The 23,479-nt window shown below is 37.0% G+C and overlaps 1 protein-coding gene across 5 annotated transcripts in view; it reads left to right on the top strand.

Annotated features, from left to right (window-relative positions):
- Positions 1–23,479, top strand: part of EML6 (EMAP like 6) — a 277,855-nt gene that overhangs the window by 110,326 nt on the left and 144,050 nt on the right. For all 5 annotated transcript variants that reach the window (XM_032352130.1, XM_032352133.1, XM_032352134.1 and 2 more), the window contains exons 4-7: positions 1,933–2,031; positions 4,848–4,916; positions 13,201–13,386; positions 14,980–15,115. In XM_032352130.1, the coding sequence (XP_032208021.1) occupies positions 1,933–2,031; positions 4,848–4,916; positions 13,201–13,386; positions 14,980–15,115 (490 nt within the window). The remainder of the gene's footprint in view (positions 1–1,932; positions 2,032–4,847; positions 4,917–13,200; positions 13,387–14,979; positions 15,116–23,479) is intronic.

A 23,479-nucleotide genomic window follows, 5' to 3' on the forward strand; every position in this document is an offset into this window, starting at 1 on the left:
TTTTGATTTAACTACTCTGTAATCTCATCCAGGTTAGTCCACTGTGATTCCATGTCTATGGAGAAAGCTGGTAGTCCCATTTGTTGAGATTTGCAGTTAGTGACTTCCTGACTAAATTGAGTGAATGTCTGAATGCGTACACAAGTACAAGTGTAAACATATGCTTAGATGAGTACCTATATGCATATTCTCTGATTTTGGTTTTCTAGCAAACATTATCAGAATTTGTTCAGAAGCATCACAGGAAAAATGTAATGCAGCAGAAGGAAATCCAGATTTAATATCGAGTTCTTTTGTTAGTTTGTGTTAAAATTTTAGCTATTCTCCTTTAGGTTCCATTTGGAAGGGTGAGGGTCAGGGTGGACTACGTGGTACTTAACTGTCAGCTGAGAAAAATAACCTATTTGCTGGCCGTGATGGATTTCCTGGCTTATTGATGCCTATTGCTTCGGGTCTGCCTTATTCCCTGGACAGAGTTCACTGGAATCGAGTGATATTTAGAGAATGACAAATGGCCATCACCTCTCAAACAACAAAAGGCAATAGAAATGCTTTTTAGATAGCCATGGGGCCTGTAAGTACAAGTGAATAAAGTAGATTACTTTGGGCTTTTTTCAATCAAGAAATGTGGGTTTTAGTTTAGTACCCATGCTTATTACAAAAAAAAAAAACCCCAAACCAAAACAACTAAATGGAATTCACACACTTCAGATTTTTCTTATATGGACAAAAATGCAACCACATATTATAATTTCCATTGCTGGGATGCTTTATTAAAACTTACAGTAAAGAAAAAAACCAATAAAGACCCCCTTTCTTAAGGGCACATTTTAAAAGTTCCAACTATGTATTTTTTATACAACTGTGTATTTTTATTGATCGAAGCCATCTTTATTGAAGAAAACTGAATAATCCCTGCATAACACATTTGCATTTAGCCATATGTGACTATCATTCCACTTATATGCACGCGCGCGCGCACACACACACACAAACATATTGAGTGAAATACATAGGCTCAGATACTCTTATTACTTGGGTGATACTATACTTTCAAAACCCTTCAACTTATTTCACCAATCCATACTATAATCCTGTAAGGTAGATCTAACACCTATTTTGTGTTCATTTTACAAATGAGGAAAATGTAATTTAATGAAGTTAATTAATTTTGCAAGGTCTTAGATCTGGCTCCTCACAAGTCAAAAGAGAAGTTAAATCGATTTAACTTCCAGGCCTCTGGCCATTACACAGTGCGATTTCCGTAGGCGGCGCCATCCTGCTAGAACCTCCCTCTGATGTTTGGTGTTTCTAATACATGTTTGGAAATTTTTGATTTTGTGTATACTTAAATGTGTTAAATTTTCTTTTCCCTTGAGAACAAGTTCTGATATAAACCCAAAGAATTTAGGCTAGGAGATGAAGTACCAGATTACTTTTACCAATGTGTCACCTAAAATGTTTGTGGAACTAAGGAAGTTAAGAATGAATGCAATGTTCATTAGGAGTTTCCTTCCCCATGTGTTCATCAAACCCTTTCATTGAAGTAGTTTGGCAAGACTTTTAGTCTGTAGAATCCTAGACGTCTTTATTCTCACATTAATATTTTAAATTTAAAAATTAAAAAGTTTAAAAAAAAATGTGTATTTTGCCTTCAAGCTGTGTTCCGCTAGTATCAACTAGTTAAATCAGAGGCTTTGTAACGAATGAGTTGTAGCTTTGATGTTTTTGAAATTTCAGTATGTGCTAATAGAAGTTGTCTGTGCTATCTTTAGTTGTGGTCTTAAGATGGATTTTGAGAAATCATTTTTTTGCAGATGTTCAACGGTTGGCCCAGAATAGGTCATCAGGGACCAATTGTTGAAAGAAGTGATGGATAATAAGAAACGTGCCCATCAATTTCAGCTATTAAATTGTTGCTCTTATTCTTAGCGTTTGGCCTCTGTGGGATTGGATGCCAAAAACACAGTCTGCATTTGGGATTGGAAGAAGGGAAAACTTCTGGCCTCTGCCACCGGCCACTCCGACCGGGTAAGAAGAGCTTGTTGGATTGAACCATGCGGTTTTCCTAAGTGTGAGGGAATTGTGAAGTAGCTTCCCAGAGTTGTCCTATTTTTTAAAAGTAAAGTTTCCATATAAGGACTTTTCCTACATATTCAACCTAAAAACTGTCTTTAAAAAAATTAATTTATGATTAATAACTATGTCAGCATGATCTCTTCTGATGATCGGATGCTTTCTTTAAATTGTTACTACTTTTCATAGGTAAAGAAAATTTTTGATACTGGTATTTAGCATCTTGATAAAATCAAAATGGAATTGAATTTGAAATTATATGTAAAGTTTAGTTGTATTCGTTTAGAAATGGAAGTAGTTAGAAAATATTCACAAAATGTGTTTCAAATTTATAGTTCATTTTATTTTAAAAATTTATTTATTTCAGACAGAGAGAGTGCAAGCACAAGCAGGAGGGAGGGGCAGAGGGAAAAGCGGATTCCCAGCTGAGCAAGGAGTCAAACCTGGGGCTTGATCCCAGGACCCTGGGATTATAACCTGATCAGAAAGCAGACTGTTTTAACAACTTAACCAGTTGAGCCTCCCAGCTACCCCACAGTGTATAAATTTAAACTTCAAAAGAATGTAATGACAACTTTGGGATTCTTTTTTATTTTGAGAATCTTGAATATAAACTGTGGCCTGCTTGTCATCATATTGAATTCAGTGTGATCAGAAATAATTCCATATAGTCATAGCAGGCAAGATAGGATATGAAGCAGGTCAGAAATCTATTTCTCCATTGTCTTGCTTAATTAAAATAATTTGACCACTTTTTTTGTCTTGATTTTCTAATTTCAGGAAAAAAGTGAATTTGCATGACTGTCTTACATTGATTGCTAGTTTTGTACTTTGTTTCCTTAATGTCAGTGTCTATGCTAAATGAGGCCCAAATTAGATATTAAATTCACTGTCTCTTCCTTATTTTGAGCTCTAAAATTTGTTCTTCATCAATGGAGAATCACAGTTTTAAGATGACCCCATAGTTGTTGCTGCACACTTGGGCAAATTATACTCAAGGATTAAGTTCTCAGAAAGTCCAGGAATGACCAACCGTGGAACTTTGGTGTTGGTAGAGGCCTGACACCCTTCTGGCCCCAATGATTCTTACTGTTGGCCACACATAAGAATTCCCTAGGAAGGTTTTACAGTGTAGTGTTGCTTGAGCTCTACTCCCAGGTTAGTAACTTATTGGTAATTAATTGGTATTAACTTAGTACTTAATGAGCAGGTTGAAAATATTTGTGGTACTCACATTTTTGATATATCCATCCCATCATATCTTATAAAGTAAGTTGGATTAGACTAGATCAGTATGTGAATTTCTTACTATTTTGTTCATGTATTTTGCACTTTCCATTTAGAAGTAGATTATGAAATGTGTAGTACTACTCTAGTGCAAACTCTTTTTATTTTAACAACCTAGAATGTCATAATGAAATACTGTTCTTTTAGAACACTGTTCTCCCAGACTCCATAATTTCTATCAGGTTTAATCTTTATTACTGGTGCCAGTATGAATTATTACTGGCTCCTTATGGGCAAATGATTATCTTCAAGATTATTTCAGTGGCTAAAATACTTAATCCCTAGCACTCAATTATGTAATGAGTGCTTTATAGCCTGCAAAATGATTGTACATATATTATCTTAATTGACCTCATAATAGAACTGAGGTGACATCATTTATTTTAGAGATGCTAAGACTAGCCTGAGGTTGCATAGATAAAATGGGCCTCATTGGAACTTGGTACTTGGACCAAGTACTTTCTTCAGTGCTCTTTCTGTGGTCTATAATTGCTCCTTTCTACCTAACTGAGGATTATATGTTATCCTTTTCCCTCTGATGATTAGTCCATATATCTCCTTCATATGTGATCAGAAATTAGCAGCCTAAGCTCTTTTTCTGATTTAGATTCCAGCACTGACAATTACTCGTTCTATTAGAGCTTCACAGAATGTGGTCCATGGGCTGACTGCCTAAGACTTTCTTGGGGTCTGCTTAAGAATGCATATGCCTGGGCCCAGTTTCAGACCCACAAAGTGAGAATCTTTCAGCTGGACTGGTGAAATATGCATTCTGAGCAATTACCGTGGGTGATCTGACACAGTTGACACAGTCTTCTCTTTCTTCTTCCCAAAATGCAAAACTGCCGGCAAATTGGTTGCTTTTCTTAAAGAATGGCAAGTAGTATTAGTGGGTATGTTTTCAGTTTCTTGGAAAACTGAAAATAAAATAGTATCTTGGATCCGATTCAAATGACAGGCTAAAGGACTATTTTAGGTGGGCTAAGTTAGGTGCCAAATAAATGCCTCTGCCTTATGCTTATGAATATTAACTTCTATGATTATGAGAAAGTGTTGGCCACATTGAATTGCATTTGACTATTAAACATCTTCCTACTTAAAAGAAACACTTTGTAACTCTTTCTGTTTTTATTATAAAGCTATCTCAAAAGTATTTTATTATCACTGTGTAAAGGTATAGAAAATTTGATAAAAAAATTATTCTAAGTCATCTCAGTGGACCAAATTAAAAACATGACACCAGTGTGTCACATGGATTATGGTTAATTATTCTTTATTCAGGCCTAAGGTAAGTAGATGTGAGGCAATAAAACATGTGTTAGCAACTCTTGACCCATCACCAAGCCAAATCCCCATTGTTCAGTCTATGCAGGTAACATTGTGTCCTAAGTGTTAGGAAGAAGTCTTAGCGGTTGAACTGATATTGGCAAGAAAGCAAAAACACACAATTGACCAACATAGCAATTTTTAATTTTTTTGAACAGATTTTTGATATTTCCTGGGATCCATATCAGCCAAACAGAGTGGTTAGCTGTGGAGTTAAACATATAAAGGTAAAGTAGTTATTTTTAAAAATTTGGAGTAACTTGTATGAAAAGAATTTAAGGTGCTTATATGTATAATTGGATGTTGAGAAATGGCTCAGCTTTATTTATCTTAAATTTGGAGCCCTCATACCTGCTTCTTCGATTATGAAGCAAGTTGACCTTAGCTAATGGGGCTCTTGGAGAACTACAGAGTAGGGACCATCCAGGAGAGTGTCCAGGAGGCAGCCTAAGAGAAAACTTCATGTTAATTAAATGCTAAACTGAATATTCAGAGTCCTTCTAAGGATTGCAAGTTTTAAAAAGGTTCTTATTTTAGTACTGTGAATTATGTTTTTACATTTTTATGAAAGTTTATACATACTGCATATCAAAACTGTTATGCTGGTATATGTTCTTTTAGAAGGAAGGTGCTTTGTTGGGCTGGAATTAGAAATAGAGGGATACATAGTACAAACCTTCCTGGATCATTGGTTTTTAAATGTCCCTGTCTTCCCCTAGACTACGCAGACTGAATTACCGCAAGTGGCTCAGGACCTACCTTTGGCTATTTGCTTCTTTCTTCTCTTGTTAAACAGGGAGCAAAGTCAACACCATTAACTTTCTTTGCTCTGATATAGCAAAAATTTCTACTGGACCCTGGGATATGCCCCAGGATCTTCTGTCTACAGGTTTGTAGTTAATAGAAGTTAAAGTTCATAACTGAAAGAAACGTAAGGATTACTTGCTTGACTTCAGTGTGGATCTCGCTGGTACAAAAATGTTGCATTTTTGTCTGAACAGAGTAGGTATCTGTATTATTGCCCCAGCGAATTCCTCCTGTTTCCCAGGTCTTTCATTCTTCTTTGAGTCTAGTTTTTTATAATCCTCCCCATTGTTCTACTTCATAGTTAGCGACAGTGATCAAATGCACAGAAATAAATATAATGAGGGATGTAAGACTTAAAGAATATTACAAAACTTTACAGAGGAATATTTTTTAAAAGGCTTGAACAAACGGAGAGGTAGTCTTAGTTCTGGACATGACATCTAAAAATTACAAACACATCATTTCAGTTACATTCAGTACAAGGTCAATTAAAATCTCTAGAAGTTTTTTTTACTGTTGTCTGACATTTCCTTTTCAGTTATTCTAAGTTAGTCTGAAAGGATAAAAAATGAGAATCAAGAACTTAGATAAAAAAAGGATAATGAAGAGGAAACTGCACTAAGCATATTATGAAATGTGTCAGACTGGGATAAGGATAAATAAGAACAACACAACAAAAAACAAAGCTGAGAAATAGACTTTAAAAGGGATAATAATTTAGAATAGTATCTTGACCAGTGGGCCCTAGAACAGTTTGTTAACTATTTGGGGGGGAAAGGTGATATATTATTACTTCATACAATACACGAGAATAAATTCTTTGTGAATCCAGGAGTTACATGTTTAAAAACTATAAAACAATTTGAAAAATATCTAAGTAAATGCTTAACTGCTCTCAAGTAGGTGAAAGGCCTTTATGAATGTAAAAGCAAAGTAAGAAACCTTAAAGTATAACATTATAGATTCAGTTATATAAACATTAAAACAATCTGTCTACCTACCCCCAAACCCTAAGAAACAAAAGAGGCAAGCCACAAATGAGCAAAGCATAAGCCACAAGCATGGTAGATAGAATTTGTGTTTGTCCTTGAAATGTCAAGACCTCCAACAAACCTGTACAATGGACAAAGGACATGTATACTTGACAAAAACAGAAACACTGTTGGTTAATAGATACATAAAAGTCTAAACCTCGTTAATAAGGAGTATAATTTTTTTTACAAGATTTTATTTATTTGACAGAGATCACAAGTAGGCAGAGAGGCAGGCCGAGAGAAAGGGGGAAGCAGTCTCCCTGCTGAGCAGAGAGCCCGATGCGGGGCTCAATTGCGGGGCTCAATTCCAAGACCTTGAGATCATGACCTGAGCGGATGGCAGAGGCTTTAACCCACTGAGCCACCCAGGCACCCCAGGAGTGGAAATTTTAAAATAACATACTTACTTTTAAATCTTTTTTTTTTTTTTTTAAGATTTATATATTTATTTATTTGACAGAGATCACAAGTAGGCAGAGAGGCAGGCAGAGACAGAGGGGGAAGCAGGCTCCCTGCCCAGCAGAGATCCCAATGTGGGGTTTGATCCCAGGACCCTGGGATCATGACCTGAGCCAAAGGCAGAGGCTTTAACCCACTGAGCCACCCAGGCTCCCCTAACATTCTTATTTTTAATCCATCAAAATTATGATTAAGATATACCAAGTGTTGGCAAAGATTTAGTGAATGAACACTTTCAAAGCTTGGTGTGGAGGGGTAAACGAGTACCAGAAATGAACACTTCCAGACTTTCTATCCAGAAATTCAGTAATATCTATCAGTAGCTTTAGAAATGTTGGTATCCTCTTAGCCAGTAATTTCTTTCCAGTGTTAGTATGTGTGCTGTCAAAGAGAGCACAACCAGTAATTTCATATCTTGGAATTTATCTCAAGGAAATCATTAGGAATATGAACCAAGGATGGGTTCATTGTTGAATAATTTACCAAAAGCAAATAAAACCAGACAAAAGAAGACCTGAAGCCACCTAACTGCCCCCAGGTGTTTAAATAAAATATGGTATATCCATAATGAGAAATACGGTGTAATCATTACAAGTCATGGTTTAGATGATTTTTTTAATGTTATTAGGAAATAGGCAAGATTTATTTACAGTCTACTGGTTGTGGTAAATTTGCTTTGATTTTTTTTTCTTTAGAAGTAATCTTTTTTTTTTTTTAAAGATTTTATTTATTTATTTGACAGATAGGGATCACAAGTAGTGAAGTAATCTATGTTTTTGTGTAGGAAGTAAACTGGAAAGATATCCTAAAATGTTAAACAGTTAATGAGTACATGAGCACATGAGCACATGAGCTGATGACTAATTTTTTCTTTCTTCTTAAAATTATTTTATAATAACATATTTCCAAAATAAAAAAGTAATGAAGAAACGAAACAAAAGATAAAGCTATAGGCTCTATTACTCAAAGGTATCAAGTGTCCTACCAGTACCTTAGGGCTTCATTAACATTTTGTTATCCTTGTGCAAAAACCTGAGAATATGTTTGCTTACATACGGGGACTTTTTGCTTTGGCAGCAGTTGGAGGGTCCTTCATTGTTTGATGTAGTCCACCTGAAAGACTCATTAAATTTGATAACATTAGTTGTGTTTCTATCATGTGAAGGACTAAAAATTGATCCTACTTACAATCTACTTGATGTATAGCAATTAAAACATTAAAACAGAACAATTTATAAGAGAGGTAAAATCAAAATTCTCTAGTGATAACGGAGAGATCCCAACTGGCTAGAGGAATGTTAAGCGGTTTAGAAAGGGGATGGTATTTGAGCTGAGCCTTGGTGGATAGGTAAGTTTGGTAGGGAGAGCTTGGAAGGCAGCATTACCCAAAGGAGGGGAGGGATTGCACTTGAGTCATGAGTTAATGGGAGGCATTGATCACCCATAGAATCTTGGCACTCGGGAGTAGAAAGGTCCTTAGCCCATCATATATTCAAAGATTATCAGTGTTTTCATCATTGAAGACCCTCTTTTCTAATTTTCCCAGGAAACCAGTATTTTGAAAAAAAATTTTGGTCAGAAAATAGCCATTAAATAGTAATTCCCTTTGCAGTTTTTATTAATCAAAGATAAATGTATCTGCCAACAGAGTTTCTGATCAGTCTAACAAATTGCAAAGGCACTGAATTGTTCTCTTAACCCACAATCAAAGAATTACGTGAGATCATGATAAGCCTAGTTTCCAGTAGGCTCTGATGGCTCTCTAGAAGTCTGAGACTCTGACCCCAGAGCCATCATCCAACCTGCATATCCTGTTGTGTGGAAGCCAAAATGTAGACTATTTGACTTCCAATCCTTGTTACCTCCTTCTCCTTTACTCTAGGAAAGCTACTTAATCTCCCTGAGGCTGAGTTTCTCTAAAAAAAAACAAACAAACAAGCAAAAAAACAAGGGGTACTTGGGTGGCTCTGTTAAGCTTAGACTAAGGCCATGATCCCACAGTTGTGGGATCAAGCCCCACCTCAGGCTCCCTGCTCAGCAGGAAGCCTACTTCTCCCAACTCTAGCCAGTTGGGATCTCTCCGTTATCACTAGAGAATTTTGATTTTACCTCTCTTGTAAATTGTTCTGTTTTAATGTTTAATTGCTTGTGTTCCCTCTCTCACTATTGTTTCTGTCAAATAAATAAATAAAATCTTAAAACAAACAAAAAAACCCTAGAGGGTTGTGGATCACCACCATCTGAATTTATTAAAAGTTACATTAAACAGGGTGTGGAGTGAGTAAGGGCACAATAATGTTAATTTTCTTCCCTTCTCCTGGGATCACAAATATGGTGGCACAAGATAAGATTTAAATTCAGTCTCTGGCTTTCTGTGTAGAACTCTTTCCACTTGGAAATTATTTCTTCAGTGATCTGTCTTGGCCTGACTTTCCCCCCCAAGAACAGATTATGAAAAATAACAGATTAGCTGTTTAATTAATGATTTCTCCAGCATCTTCACTATTTCTTTCCATCCTTGCTTAGGTCTTTTAATCAGTTAATTCTAAAAACAGAGACCTATAAAACCCTAGAACTTCATCTGAAAACAGAGCTGTTTATCCCATTAAGTGTGTTAATTATGTTTTAGCAGGCAGGCATCTTTTTCTTTTTCTTTTCTTTTCTTTTTTTTAAGATCTTATTTGAGAGAGAACACAAGCAGGATGAAGGGCAGTGGGAGAGGGAGAAACAGACTGTCCGCTGAGCAGGGACCATGATGCAGGGCTGGATTCCAGGAGCCCAGGGACCGGGGATCATGACCTGAGCCTAAGGTAGATGCTTAACCTACTGAGGGACTCAGGTGCCCCCAGGCATCTTTTCCTAAGCAAAAATAAGTATTTTTGACCTCAAATGGAATAATCTGCAAATGCCCATCCAGTCATCTTTATTGATTTTGTTTAGAAGGAAATCCACAAGTTTGAGCAGCTTTCAACAAATATTTCAAATATTTCCAGGATCCCCACCTTCCCCACCCCCACTCAATTGAGTGAGCAAATGAATGATTCCAGTCACAAGTTGAATGCAAATATATTTGATGCACTCCCAGAAAATATTTTCATGTGTAGCTAGAGTGAAATCCTGTTTTTGCAAATTCCCAGTGTTTGGCACAAAGGCAAATTTCAATTACCTGAAATGAATGCTTGAAAACAGGAGCAGTTGAGCATTGTCATGCTTGCTTGGTTTCACAGCAGATGAGCCTCCCAAGTTTGTGGATATTGTTGGTCTTTCTCTAGTCCTTAGTCACAGATAGAAGGGACACTGGAGATTACCTTGAGCCAGATGAACTCCAGGGTAGCTGCCAGTCCTAACAAAATTAGCATTACAATCTGGCAATTGAGTTTGGGGAAGATAAACAATGTCTGTTCATTTGATGTGGATTTACTGATGTGTTGCTACTGTAAATTGTCACTGTTTTCCAAATAGCAAGTGCTTCTTGAGAAGACAGAATCAGAGATTTGCCATTTCTATGAAAAGTCTCTTACCTGCTCTGGCATTATATCTATAGGTGACTTTTTAGAGAGTCGTTGGATTATTTGGAATGTTTCATGTTGGCATTGTTGCCTCCTACTGGATGATTTAATCAGAAAACCTTTGGGTCTGAGGAGGATGGTCTCTCTCTGTTTAGTGGTTGTCCATTAGAAATATTTCAGTAACTCAGGGGTTGTATGTAAGTGATGAATCACTGAATTCTACTCGAGAAACCAACATTGCACTGTATGTTAAATACCAAAAATTTTTAAGTGTTTCAGTAACTCAGATCAGAGGTGCACATTCTAAGTTAAATAATAGCTATAAAGCAATTATTCTTCTTTAGGGATAATGATTACAAAATTATTACCTACTTTTAATCTTCATGTATGGGAGACATGGTGAGAAAAGGAAATGGCCACCTTGTTTGGTTTTTAGCATGTTTGTAAGTGTTTACATCTAGTAGTTTGTTCAGGTTGCAAGTTAATACTTAAATGTTTTCCCGAAGTGTGGACCTAACCATCTTTTCTCCAGATCTTTTTCTTCTTTCCATGTGTACTTTTCATAAAAGTAGTATGTGCCCAAAGAAACCAATCCCCAGAGTTGATACTTGCCTCCTTAATGAGAGAAGAATCCTGTATTGTCTCACGGGGTTGCACACCCGCCTCTCATCCTCCCTAAGGGGCCCTCCTCCAGAGTCCCAGAGTCGCACCAGAGTCCCAGACCTCCCCGGTGGTACAAGCATCCCAGAACTGCTTCCCTCAATACTTAAATACTCTGAGAGAGGGCCACCATTTTTCCTCTCCCATAGGCACAAAATATTTGGCTTGTCATTGATTTTTCCTCACACTTTTTAAAATTTTTTGTCGCTTTGATTTGCCTAATCCTGCCGTCCTCATCACTGATGTAACTTCTTCCTCACCACTGATCCAGATCCTAGCCTTGCTCCTTCCAAGTGATTCAACGTGGTTCTCTATTTTTGAATTTTCTTGCCACTTGTATGTGGTCTGAAGATGCTACCTTGAAACTGTCTCTTGCACTCTAAGTATCTTCATTAGACTTAAAGTTCTCAAGGCAAAATCAAGATTTCAATATTTTCTCGTGCAAGACCCACTTTGAACCCTTACATTGAGCAAACCATGTCAGCCCCTTTGCCCTCACTTCCAAATGGGAATGATAGGAATAGCTGCTTTAGCCTGTTGTCAGGGGATATTAGGAAGATCAAATAAATGTAAAGAACCTTTATAAACTGAGGGGCTATATACACAGCAGGAAAGTCATACCAGTTCATACATTTAAAAAACCATGTCAAAGCAAAATATTTAATTTCTGTATAACCATGGAAGTCTTGCTATTACTTTCTATACAGTAGCTCAAGCTTTATGCATAACGATTCTCGCACATGATAGATTATACAACGAAAACTAAAAAGCTTAATCAGTTATTTGGCTATATGTAAAGATAACTCATAGAAAAGTTTTTGAGTAACATTTCTACAATGAAGATTTATCACAAATTTTAGTTAAAAAGACATTATTTCCAAATGTCTGGAAAAAAATGTCTGGAAGATATCTCAACACATTAGCAGGATGTTGTAGATATTTCAGTTTTCCTCTTTATACTTTTCTGTATTTCTAAACTTCTCTACAGTGAACCTAGACTGCTTCTGTAATTTGCCTAAAAATTAAAAACCTGATGATTTGTCCACTTTATTCTAATTCTGAGAACATTGGCCTTTTGTATTTAATCATCATTAAGCATTTAGTAAAGTTTGGGAATTTTAGAACTGTTGAAAGTTAAAAAAATACCTTTAAAGTTTTTCTTATGGTGCTATCAGTTGGCTGAAAGGTTTTTACAGTTCTGTTGGTTACAGTAGAACAAGGTAAATTATATGTGCCTCGTTTGGCTATAGCAAATGATGCAAATGGAGGTTCCTCAAAAAGTTGAGAATAGAGCTACCCTATGACCCAGCAATTGCATTACTGAGTATTTACCCCAGAGATCTAGTGATCTGAAGGGGCATGTGCACCTGAGTGTTTATAGCAGCAATGCACAACATCTGACCTATGGAAAGAACCTAGATGTCCATCAGCAGATGAATAGATAAAGAATATGTGAGTGTATGCATGTATGTATATATATACACATACACACCACATATACACAGTGGAATACTATGCAGCCATCAAAAATAAAATCTTGCCATTTGCAACGACATGGGTGGAAGTAGAGGGTATTATGCTAAGGGAAATAAGTCAATCAGAGAAAGACAATTATCATATGATTTCTCTGATATGTGGAATTTAAAAAACAATGCAGAGGATCATAGGGGAAGAGAGGGAAAAATGAAAAAAGAGGAAATCAGAGAGGGAGACAGACTATAAGAGACTCACTCGTAGGAAACAAATGGAAGGTTGCTGGAGGGATGGGGTGTGAGGGAATGGGGTGGCTGGGTGATGGACTTTGGGGAGGGTATATGTCGTGGTGACCATTGGGTGTAGTGTAAGACAATGAATCACAGACTGTACCCATGAAACAAATAATACATTATGTTAATTAATTGCATTTAAGTTAAAAATTCAAGGGCAGGGGGCAATAAAAGATTTAGCCAAAAAAAAGTACTGAAATAGAAGCAGATACCAATAATGTAATGCATCAGAATGAAGACATTACTTTGGGATCTGTTCATTTTATGACTTTGCAGTTTTGGACACTCTGTGGAAATGCCCTGACTGCAAAAAGAGGGATATTTGGCAAAACGGGGGATCTTCAGACCATCCTTTGCCTTGCATGTGCCAAAGAAGACATCACCTATTCTGGTGCTTTAAATGGAGACATCTACGTCTGGAAAGGGCTCAATTTAGTCCGCACCATTCAAGGCGCACATAGTGTGAGTATGTCCATGTGGAAAATGGGTGATTATTTATTTAAAAAGTTGACATCATAAATATGTGGGGGTTTTTTTCTGTTGTTTTAGAATCAGTGGACCCTGCTGAACCCTCTCTACACATTCACAAAAGAATTCTCAAATTATTTTTGTTCACCTAAAAGAAATATTTCAAAAGCTTAATAATTTAGCCTTCACCTCAATTATTGGTTCATTAGTGTTATTATTCACCAACATCTAGAAGAATAAAATTATTTTATGATCCTTTTCATCTTCTAGATCAATACTTCTCAAACTTTAAGGTAGCCATGAATCTCCTGGGGATCTTGTTAAAATGCAGATTCTGACTCAGTAAGTCTGGGATGATGCCATTGCTGCTGGCCTGGGGCCCGTGTGTTGAATAGCAAGAGTGTAGATAAGTATTGTTTTTACACTGGTTAGTAAGGGTAGATATTTCCTCGCTCTGAATGAGTAAGCATCACTGCCATGTCTGAATCACAAATTAGAATGCAAACAGAAACCATTGATAAACTTCTCTCTTATAAGGGTCTGCTTTGTAAGAACAAGGGCAGACTTTACTTCTGACCATTCTGTTCTCTCTTGACACGTGATAATGGTTACATTGCCATATCTATAGATGATAAAATGGAAATGCCCAGAAGAATGGGAAGTGTGAAAGCTGAAGCTTATTGTAGTAAATGGAAACAGGGTAAAAAATTTTTTGGAAACTTACCAGACCTGTAACTAATTGCCTCCACACTAGTCACCTATTACTCTTAATACAAAGAAAAGTTGAAGCACATCTTAGCAAAAGAGCTAGGAAATTTTAGGTCTTTCATTGTCCTGTATGTCGAACCAACTTTCTTGGCTTTACTAATTATGAAACAGTTTTTAAAACAATTCAGAGGTTTGTAGTTGTCCTTGTGCATAAAAGCAGCTGCCTTAGTAACCTAATTTCTCTTCACACTGGATCTTCTGTTGATAGTATATTCCTGTAGCACTTTTCAAGAGACCAGGCAAAATATTTCCCTGTGGAGAAGCTTCTGTAAGTCATGAAGCTATTTCTCATGTGAAAAAAAGCATCTTTACATAATCCTTAACAAACTAACACAAATGTTATTTGTCTTCATTTAGGCTCAGGTGTTGCCTACTTGAGCTCACTGAGATGCATTTCAGGCACCTGCTTACCAGTGAAAGTGTTCATATTCTTTGCTTCGTTATTTTGAGTGGCAATTAATATGAAGCACCTTCATTGTTGCCTTTTCTTTATAAGAATTAGTTGTCACATAAAGGAGCTTGATCTTCATTTCGACTTTAACCAAGGAATTAGTGAATGATTTTCTTTTTTTTTTCAAATTGCCATCAATTTAGTAATGGTAAAGGAGCATTTGAACTGGTTTGCTTTGGTGGTAATTGTGATTAATTTTTGATCTAACCAAAATGAAGGATTTCATAAGTGGCTACTTGGTCTATTGTCAGGATTTCAATAGAGAACAAGGTATTTTAAGTTTTTTGTTTTTTTTTTAAATCAAGATCCAACTATAATGACTATTTAGAATCATTGCAGTATTGAGTATTCTCTGCCTTACTCAACAGGCTGGAATCTTTAGCATGTATGCTTGTGAAGAAGGCTTTGCCACTGGTGGACGAGATGGGTGTATTCGATTATGGGATACTGATTTCAAGCCAATAACCAAAATTGATCTCAGGGAGACAGAACAAGGATATAAAGGTAATATATATATTAATACTCATAACTCTAAAGGTGTTAAACACAATGTGAAGTTCTGTATTTATATTTGTTTCTCTGTACCCCATCTTATTCTAGAAAGGATTTAAGACAGTTTACATAAATACATTGAAAGAAGATCAAAAGTATCCAAATAAATGGGTACCTCTTCTTCCTCATATGCATGAAGGTATCTGTAGGTACTAGCAATGTTCCTGATACAAAGATAAGAACATAATAAGAAAACCACTGAGTGCTATCTTGGGAAATGGGCTTTTGTATTATAAAACTGGGAAATTCTGGACTAGTAGGGGACCCTAAATGAGACTGTTCCCAGCCTCCAAAAATAAGCAAATAATTGACAAGAAGAACAAGACCAAAAAAATAGCTTTAAAGTAGTAACTCCTAGTAGTGGTATCAGAGTTGGGGACTTGGGTTCAAATCCAAGTTTTGCCTATGATAGATTTGAATCAGTATTTTAAAAACCCATGAGCCTCCATTTGCTCATCTAAAAAATGGGGATGATACTAATAACAACCTCATAGTTGTGTGAGGATTAAATCTACTTAGAGTGCTAAGGATAAGTTATGGTACAGTCAGCACTCAATAACTGTTAGCTATTATTATAATATGCTGAGTATGTGTACTGGGGAGTACAAAACAGTTTATATACATCTTTCAAAATTCTTACAATAGACTTATAATGTTTTTTTTTAAATTTTTTATTTTTTATAAACATATGTTTTTATAATGTTATTTTCAAAGAAAGAATTTGGGCTTGAGAGAGTTTAAAGTGGAGCTGTAAACAGAAAAGATAAGATGAAGTCACAGACAGTATTCATACACTAAGCACGTGGAGGGGGTTCTGTTCCTTTGCCACAGGCAGACCCCAGACCCTGCTCTTGGCTCCTTCAGCCTGTGCTGAGGGAGCGGTGCTCAGTCCTGTGAGTCATGCCGTCCACAAGGTGAAAGCTTACTCAGGCTCAGGTGAAGGTGAATGACTCCCAATGCTAAGAATCTTGCTAGACAGGGCTCTGACATCAGATGGGAAGTCCTCAGAGGGCACAGAGCGAGCTGTACTCATCAGGTTCTCTTTCATGAAGCCCCTTGTTGTGGGCTTGTGGCCATGCAGCCGCAGAGGTTCTTCCAAAGGCCAGATTGTCTGGCAGTGCAGAGCTCTCTGCTGGCCTGATGTAGACTGCAGTGGGCTGAGAGAAGAGCACTCCTGGTCTCCAGGCCATCCTCCCTAGAGAATGTTGTTGTCAACCAAACCTTTCTTAAAAATTGAGCAATAGAGAAGTGAGCTGGATATCATCATTCCTGATGTACCTAGAGACCAGCTTCCTTAAATATCTATTAAATACCAAAAGTCAGCCAGTCTGGAGATTGGATTGTTGTTTTCTTATGGAAGCTCAGAATCTTGGCTTAGATGCATTTCTGAATACCAGGCACAAGGGTCAACATTGCAAGTTGCAAAATTTAAGGTCTGCTTCAGATCATCGACAAGGAGACAGTGGAGGCCCTTAAGTTCTTTGCCACAGAGATGAGCCTGTATAACTTTACCCAGAAAAATATTTCAGACAGACATATAAGCAAGTAAGCATCCAGAAGAGCAAGGTAAAACATGTTAGTAAAGCAGCCAAAAATGTTTGACCTTGAGTCATGAAACTTTCTGGTATATATTTCAAGGTGAACTGTGAGCACATCATATATGAGATAATGGATGAGTAAACTTACCAGGTGGGATTATTGACCATAAACTGACTGGATGCTGGGGAGCATCAACCAGCAATGATGATTGCTTCCTGGCGGTCACTTTCTCCAGCTCATCCAAAAATGTATCCCATAGATAAGGTATGAATTTTAGAGTGGGTATCATAGCAGAAACTTTTCTATCTGATGTTCAGTTCCTAACTTTGGGCTCTCAAAGGAGAGTTCAGGAGCCAGTGCAGAAAGAGCTCCAGGTAACAGGGGGGCAGGGTTGTATTGAATGCATGGCCAACTCCTGTCCCCTAGAGTCAGAGGAAGAAGGTCAGGGACACCCTACATTTTGTGTCAGTTTCAAATGCTTCCTATATACTTGCCCTTGCCAAGGTCAAAGCAGACACAGGTAGCGCGTGGTAGACCAGAAGCATGCCTGCACCTCACAGGTGTGGCAAGTAGTGCCTGGGCTTACAGTTCATCAGGGGAGAGGTGGCGTGCACTTGTAGATGGATGACCAGTGAGATAAGGGCCCCCGTTGCTGTGGGAATAATGGACTATGCTTTTTTTTTTTCTTTTTAAGATTTTATTTATTTATTGAAAGAGAGATAGAAATCACAAGTAAGGCAGAGGGAGAGAGAGAAGCAGCCTCCCCGCTGAGCAAGGAGCCCTATGCGGGGCTCGATCCCAGGACCCTGGGATCATGACCTGAGCGGAAGGCAGAGGTTTAACTCACTGAGCCACCCAAGTGCCCCTGGACTACGCTTTTTAAAGGATCATAAAGACCACGCTGCAGTTTGAGACCAAGGGAGCATTGAGAATTTGTGCCATTTCTTCAACGGTAGCCATATTCTTGCCATCTTTTTTATTTTTACAGTGCCTGCTCACTAATATTCTTATTTTCTTAGTCTTTTACTTTAAATTACTTTTAATACAGCTCTCTCCTTTTTATTTTACTCTTCCTCACTATAAGCAATAATGTCTGTGAACTCATGGCTTTACTATGTTGTTTATATATATATATTTTACTCATTAAAATACCAGTGAAATAAAAAATTTTATCCGTGTTGTACCCTCCCTCCACCCTCATCAGTGGTGCCTTTGCCTGTCACGCTCTTGACGACATTGTAACAGAAGTCCACTCTGTACCATCAAACTTCCAGAGAAATGTTGGCATTCATTCCAGCTCTCAGTGGAAAAACAGGGTGAATGTATAGCGTCAGAAGAACAAAAGCCTGGTTGAAGTGTTGGTAACAACCCCAGATCCAGCTGAAGTTCTCCAGGCTGTGTGGAGAGGGCCATGCAGGGGAAACCTCCAAGAGGCTCTTTCACCTTCCCTCCAGCTTTGGTGCATCCTCACGCTGAGGCAGGAAAGGGGGCAGTTGAGTTCAGAAGCACCTTTGCAGAGCTCAGAACAGGAGGAGGGTTTCAAAGTGGCCCTGTCGATGGTGTTCACGGAGGTGGGCTGTTACACCTCTGTGAGGGCACCCTCTAGAATACACAGAGGTAGGAGAGAGGCCAGCCTGAGGTAGGAGACCCAGCACAAGGATAGGGATTAAGATATGTAGGGTATGAGGAGAGGATTAAAAGTAGTTGTAATGTAAACAGTTTTACGTTACATTAATTACATTACATTAATGTAAACATTTTTTACAGTAAAAGGTAATTCGAATGTCAACCGCTCTCTGATCCAGATTCCACTTCACTAGCCAACACCTTGCCATTGGTCCTCTAAGCATTTGCTTAGAATGTGGGGAAAAAAGTGAAGGAACAGGGGAAAGGATGAAACAGGAGGAAGAAGGCAGAGTGGGCAGAGGACGTGTGCATGTACTTTGTCCCACCCCATCCTCCCTGAAAGAAGCCTTGGCTTTCTCCTCCTCAAAAATGGAAACAAAATATACTTGAAAGGAGCACATTCAAGCAAAGCAATGTTAGAATGTTTGTGTTCTCCATCTGACCGTGAAGCAACATGCATGGATGGCTTCACTCTTGTAAGAATTTCCTTTTTTTTCTTTTTTTAAAGATTTATTTATTTATTTGACAGAGAAAGACACAGTGAGAGGGAACACAAGCAGAGGGAGTGGGAGAGGGAGAAGCAGGCTTCCTGCAGAGCAGGGAGCCCGATATGGGGCTCGATCCCAGGACCCTGGGATCATGACCTGAGACGAAGGCCTGCGCTTAACCGACTGAGCCACCCAAGTGCCTCCTCGTATGAATTTTTTGATGTACATGAGTCTCCTTCCACATTTTTACTTTTTGAGTAGCAATTACTTTTGAATTCACTTCCATGAAAATATAGTGATTTCTCATTTTACACAAACAGCCAAACTGCTTTCCAAACAAATTTACCAAGACAATTAACCATGGCCATGTCCCAATTTCGATGACCTAGTAGTGACATTTTACGTTTCTTAAACATAAAAGTTAAAATTCAGAAATTGCTATTCATTAACATTTGGGCCATTTATAAAGCATACCTACTTAGTCTGCTACCTGTGAAGACGGCTGTTACCTCTCCTGTAGGCTTCCAAATGGCAATTTCCAGGTTGTATGTAAACACTCTTAAGATTTGTATATGTTTGCATCTTCTAATAACTATTAATTGCTAAACATCAAGAGAGATGGAACAGTTTACATTAAGATAAATGCTAAGCTCAGGAAAAAAAGCAATTTATTAGGGATAGTATTAATCGGTTCTTTCACATCTTTCTAGTTGAGCTTGAGGTAATGTAGACCTTTGACTTCCAGTGAAAACAGTGACACTGGATGGAGAACTGAACCAGCTTTAGAGATGGGTCGTGCTTACATCAACTTGAATCTGTAGGGCCAGAGCTGGTGGTTGGGGCTTTCTGGTCCCTGCCCAATTCTTAGTCAAACAAAATGGCCTTCATAAGCCAGGAGGATCATTCCTCAATCAGGAGTAGTAGTGTTTCATTTACAACAATGTCTTTTTACATTTTTGTGAGTTTCAGTGAATTTTTGCTGATTGGTGAGTCTGCAAACAAATTTTCACCAAGAAGACATGATGATATAAACCAACAACTGAATTTTTCCAGGATCCCTTATCTACAGTTCTAAAAGCCAAAACACCAGGAATTCCAAAATATTTTTTTTGAGGGCTTTTTAAAAATTGGGATAAACATTTTAACCATTTAAAAAATTTTCCATTATAGTTCACATACAGTGTTACATTCGTTTCAGGTGTATAATATCGTGATTCAACAACTCTGTACATTACTCAATGTTCATAGTTATAAGTGTACTTAGTCTCCTTCCCCTATTTCATCCATGCCCCCGCCAACCTCCCCTCTGATAACCATCGGTTCTCTGTAGTTAAGTCTGGTTTTTGTTTTGTATTATTTTTTCTTTGTTTTGTTTCTTGAATTACCTGTTTGTGAAATCATACTGTATTTGTCTTTCTCTGACTGACTTCATTTAGCATTATATTCTCTAGATTCATTTTTGTTGCAAATGGCAAGACTTCATTCCTTTTTATGGCTGAGTAATATTCCATATTATATGTATACCACTTCTTTATCCATTTATCTATCATTGGACCTTAGGGCTGCTTCCATAATTTAGCTATTGTAAATAATGCAATAAACATAGAGGTCCATATATCTTTTTGAAAAAGTGTTTTCATTTTCTTTGGGCAAATACCCAGTAGTGGAATTACTGGAACATATGATAGCTCTATTTTTAATTGTTTGAGGAACCTCTGTACTGTTTCTACAATGACTGCCGCAGTCTGCATTCTCACCAACAGCACACGAAGGTTCCTTTTTTTCCACATCCTTCCCAACATTTGTTGTTTTTTGTGTTTTTGGTTTTAGCCATTCTGACAGGTGTAAGGTGATATCTCACTGTGGTTTTGATTTGCAGTCCCCTCATGATGAGTGATGTTGAGCATCATTTCATTTGTCTGTTGGCCATCTGTATGTCTTTGGAGAAATGTCTGTTCATGTCTTCTGCCAATTTTTTAATTGGATTATCTGAGTTTTGGGGGTTGAGTTGTGTAAGTTTTTTTTTTAAATTTTGGAGACTAACCCTTTATCAGCTATGTCATTTGCAAATATCTTCTCCCATTCAGTAGCTTATCTTTTAGTTTTGTTGGTTGTTTCCTCTGCCATGCAGAAGTGCTTTATTTTGATGAAGTCCCAGTAGTTGAATTTTGTTTTTGTTTCCCTTCCCTTAAAAGACATATCTAGAAAAATGTTGCTATGGCCAGTGTTAGAGAAATTACTGCCTATGCTCTCTCTTCCAGGATTTTTAGGGTTTTAGATCTCACAATTAGGTCCTTAATCCATTTTTAGTTGTTGTTGTTTTTTTTTGGTATGATATAAGAAAGTTGTCCAGTGTCATTCTTCTACAGGTAGCTAGCTGTCCAGTTTTCCCACCAGCATTTATTGAAGAGACTGTCTTTTTCCCATTGCATATTCTGGTCTCCTTTGTTAAAGATTAATTGAGCATATAATCATGGGTTTATTACTGTGTTCTCTAGTCTGTCGTTTTGATCTATGTGCCCATTTTTGTGTTATTACCATACTATTTGATGACTACAGCTTTGTAATAACTTGAAATATAGGATTTTCATACCTCCTATTTTGTTCTTCTTTTTCAGGGTTGCTTTGGCTATTCAGGGTCTTTTGTGGTTCCATATAAATTTTAGTATTTTTTGTCCTAAATCTGTGAAAAATGCTATTATATTTTTCATAGGGTTTAACCTTACATCTGTAGGTTGCTTTGGGTAGTATGGACATTTTAACCATTTGTTCTTCCAACCCATGAGCATGAACTATTTTCCCATTTGTATTGTTTTCAATTTCTTTCATCAGTGTTTCACCTTAAGTCTAGTCCTAGGTATTTTATTACTTATGGTGCAATTGTAAATGGGATTGTTTTCTTAGTTTCACTTTGTGCTGCTTCATTAATAGTGTACAGAAGTGTGATGGATTTCTGTATATTGGTTTTGTATTCTGTGACCTTACTGAATTCATTTATCTGCTCTGATAGTTTTTTGGTGGACTCTTTAGGGTTTTCTCTCTTTAGTATCATGTCATCTGCCATTAGTGAAAGTTTTTATTCTTCCTTACCAGTTTGGATGTCTTTTATTTCTTTTAGGTGTCTGGTTGCTGTTGCTAGGACTTGCAGTACTATGTAGAATAAAAGTGGTGAGACTGAACATTCTTGTTCCCAGTCTTTGAGTTCCTGGCACTCATTTTTTCACTATCGAGTATGATCTTAGCTTTAAGTCTTTCATAGATGGCTTTTATTATGATGAGGTGTGTTCCCTCTAGACCTATTTGTTGAGGGTCTTTACCATGAATGGATGTTGTACTTTGTCAAATGCTTTTTTTTGCATCTATTGAAATGATCATATGGTTTTTATCTTTTCTCTCGTTGATGTGATGTATCACGTTGATTGATTTACAAGTATGGAACCACCCTTGCATCCCAGGAATAAATCCCACTTGATCATAGTGAAAGATTTTTAAAAAAAAAAATATTGTTGGATTTGATTTGCTAATATTTTATTGAGGATTTTTGGATCTATGTTCATCAAGGCTATTGGTCTCTAGTTTTTTGTTTTTGTTGTGTGTGTGTGTGTGTGTGTGTGTGTGTGTGTGTGTGTGGTGTCTTTATCTGGTTTTGGTGTTAAGGTAATGTTGGCTTATAGAAAGAATTTTTTTCAATTTTTTGGAATGGCTTGAGAAGAATAGGTACTAACTCTTCTTTATATGTTTGGTAGAATTCACCTATGAAGCCATCTGGTCCTGGACTTTTCCTTGTCGGTAGTTTTTTTTTTTTTTTTTTAATTACTGATTCAATTTCCTTGCTGATAGTTGACCTGTTTAAATTTTCTATTTCTTCCTGATTCAGTTTAGGGAAGTTATATGTTTCTAGGAACTTATCCATTCTTCTAGGTTGTCCACTGTGTCTAATTTTGACATATAATTTTTCATAAACTTATAGGTTTTTTCTGTTTCTGTGATGCATTTGTTATTTCTGTTCTTTTTTTTGTGGAGGGGAGGGAAGCTGCCTAAAAGTTTATCAATTTTGTTGCTCTTTTCAAGGAATCAGCTCCTAGTTTCTTTGATTTGTTCTACTATATTTTTAGTTTATTTCATTTATTTCTGCTTTAGTCTTTATTATTTTCTTCCTTCTACTGGTTTTGGGTTTTGTTTTTCTTTTTCTAGGTCCTTTAGATGTAAGATTAGGTTGTTTATTTGAGATTTTTCTTGCTTTTTGAGGTAGTCCTGTATTGCTATAAACTTCTCTCTTAGACAGCTTTTGCTGCATCCCAAAGATTTGGTGTTGTTATGTTTTTATTTTCATTTATCTCCATGTATGTTTTGATTTTTTTAGTTGACCCGTTCATTGTTTAGTAGCATGTTATTTAACCTCCATATATTTGTTCTTTCTAGATTTTTTTCTTGTAGGTAATTTCTAGTTTCATAGAGTTGTGGTCAGAAAAGATGCATGGCATGAATTTAATCTTTTTGAATTTGTTGAGACTTGCTTTGTGGCCTAATATGTGATCTATTCTGAGAATGTTCCATGTGCACTTGAAAAGAATATGTATTCTACTGTTTTGGGATGGAATGTTTTGAGTATTAACTGTTAGATCCATCTAGTCCAATGTGTCATTCAAAGCCATTGTTTCCT

This window comes from Mustela erminea, chromosome 7 (assembly GCF_009829155.1).
Source record: "Mustela erminea isolate mMusErm1 chromosome 7, mMusErm1.Pri, whole genome shotgun sequence".
NCBI lineage: Eukaryota > Metazoa > Chordata > Mammalia > Carnivora > Mustelidae > Mustela > Mustela erminea.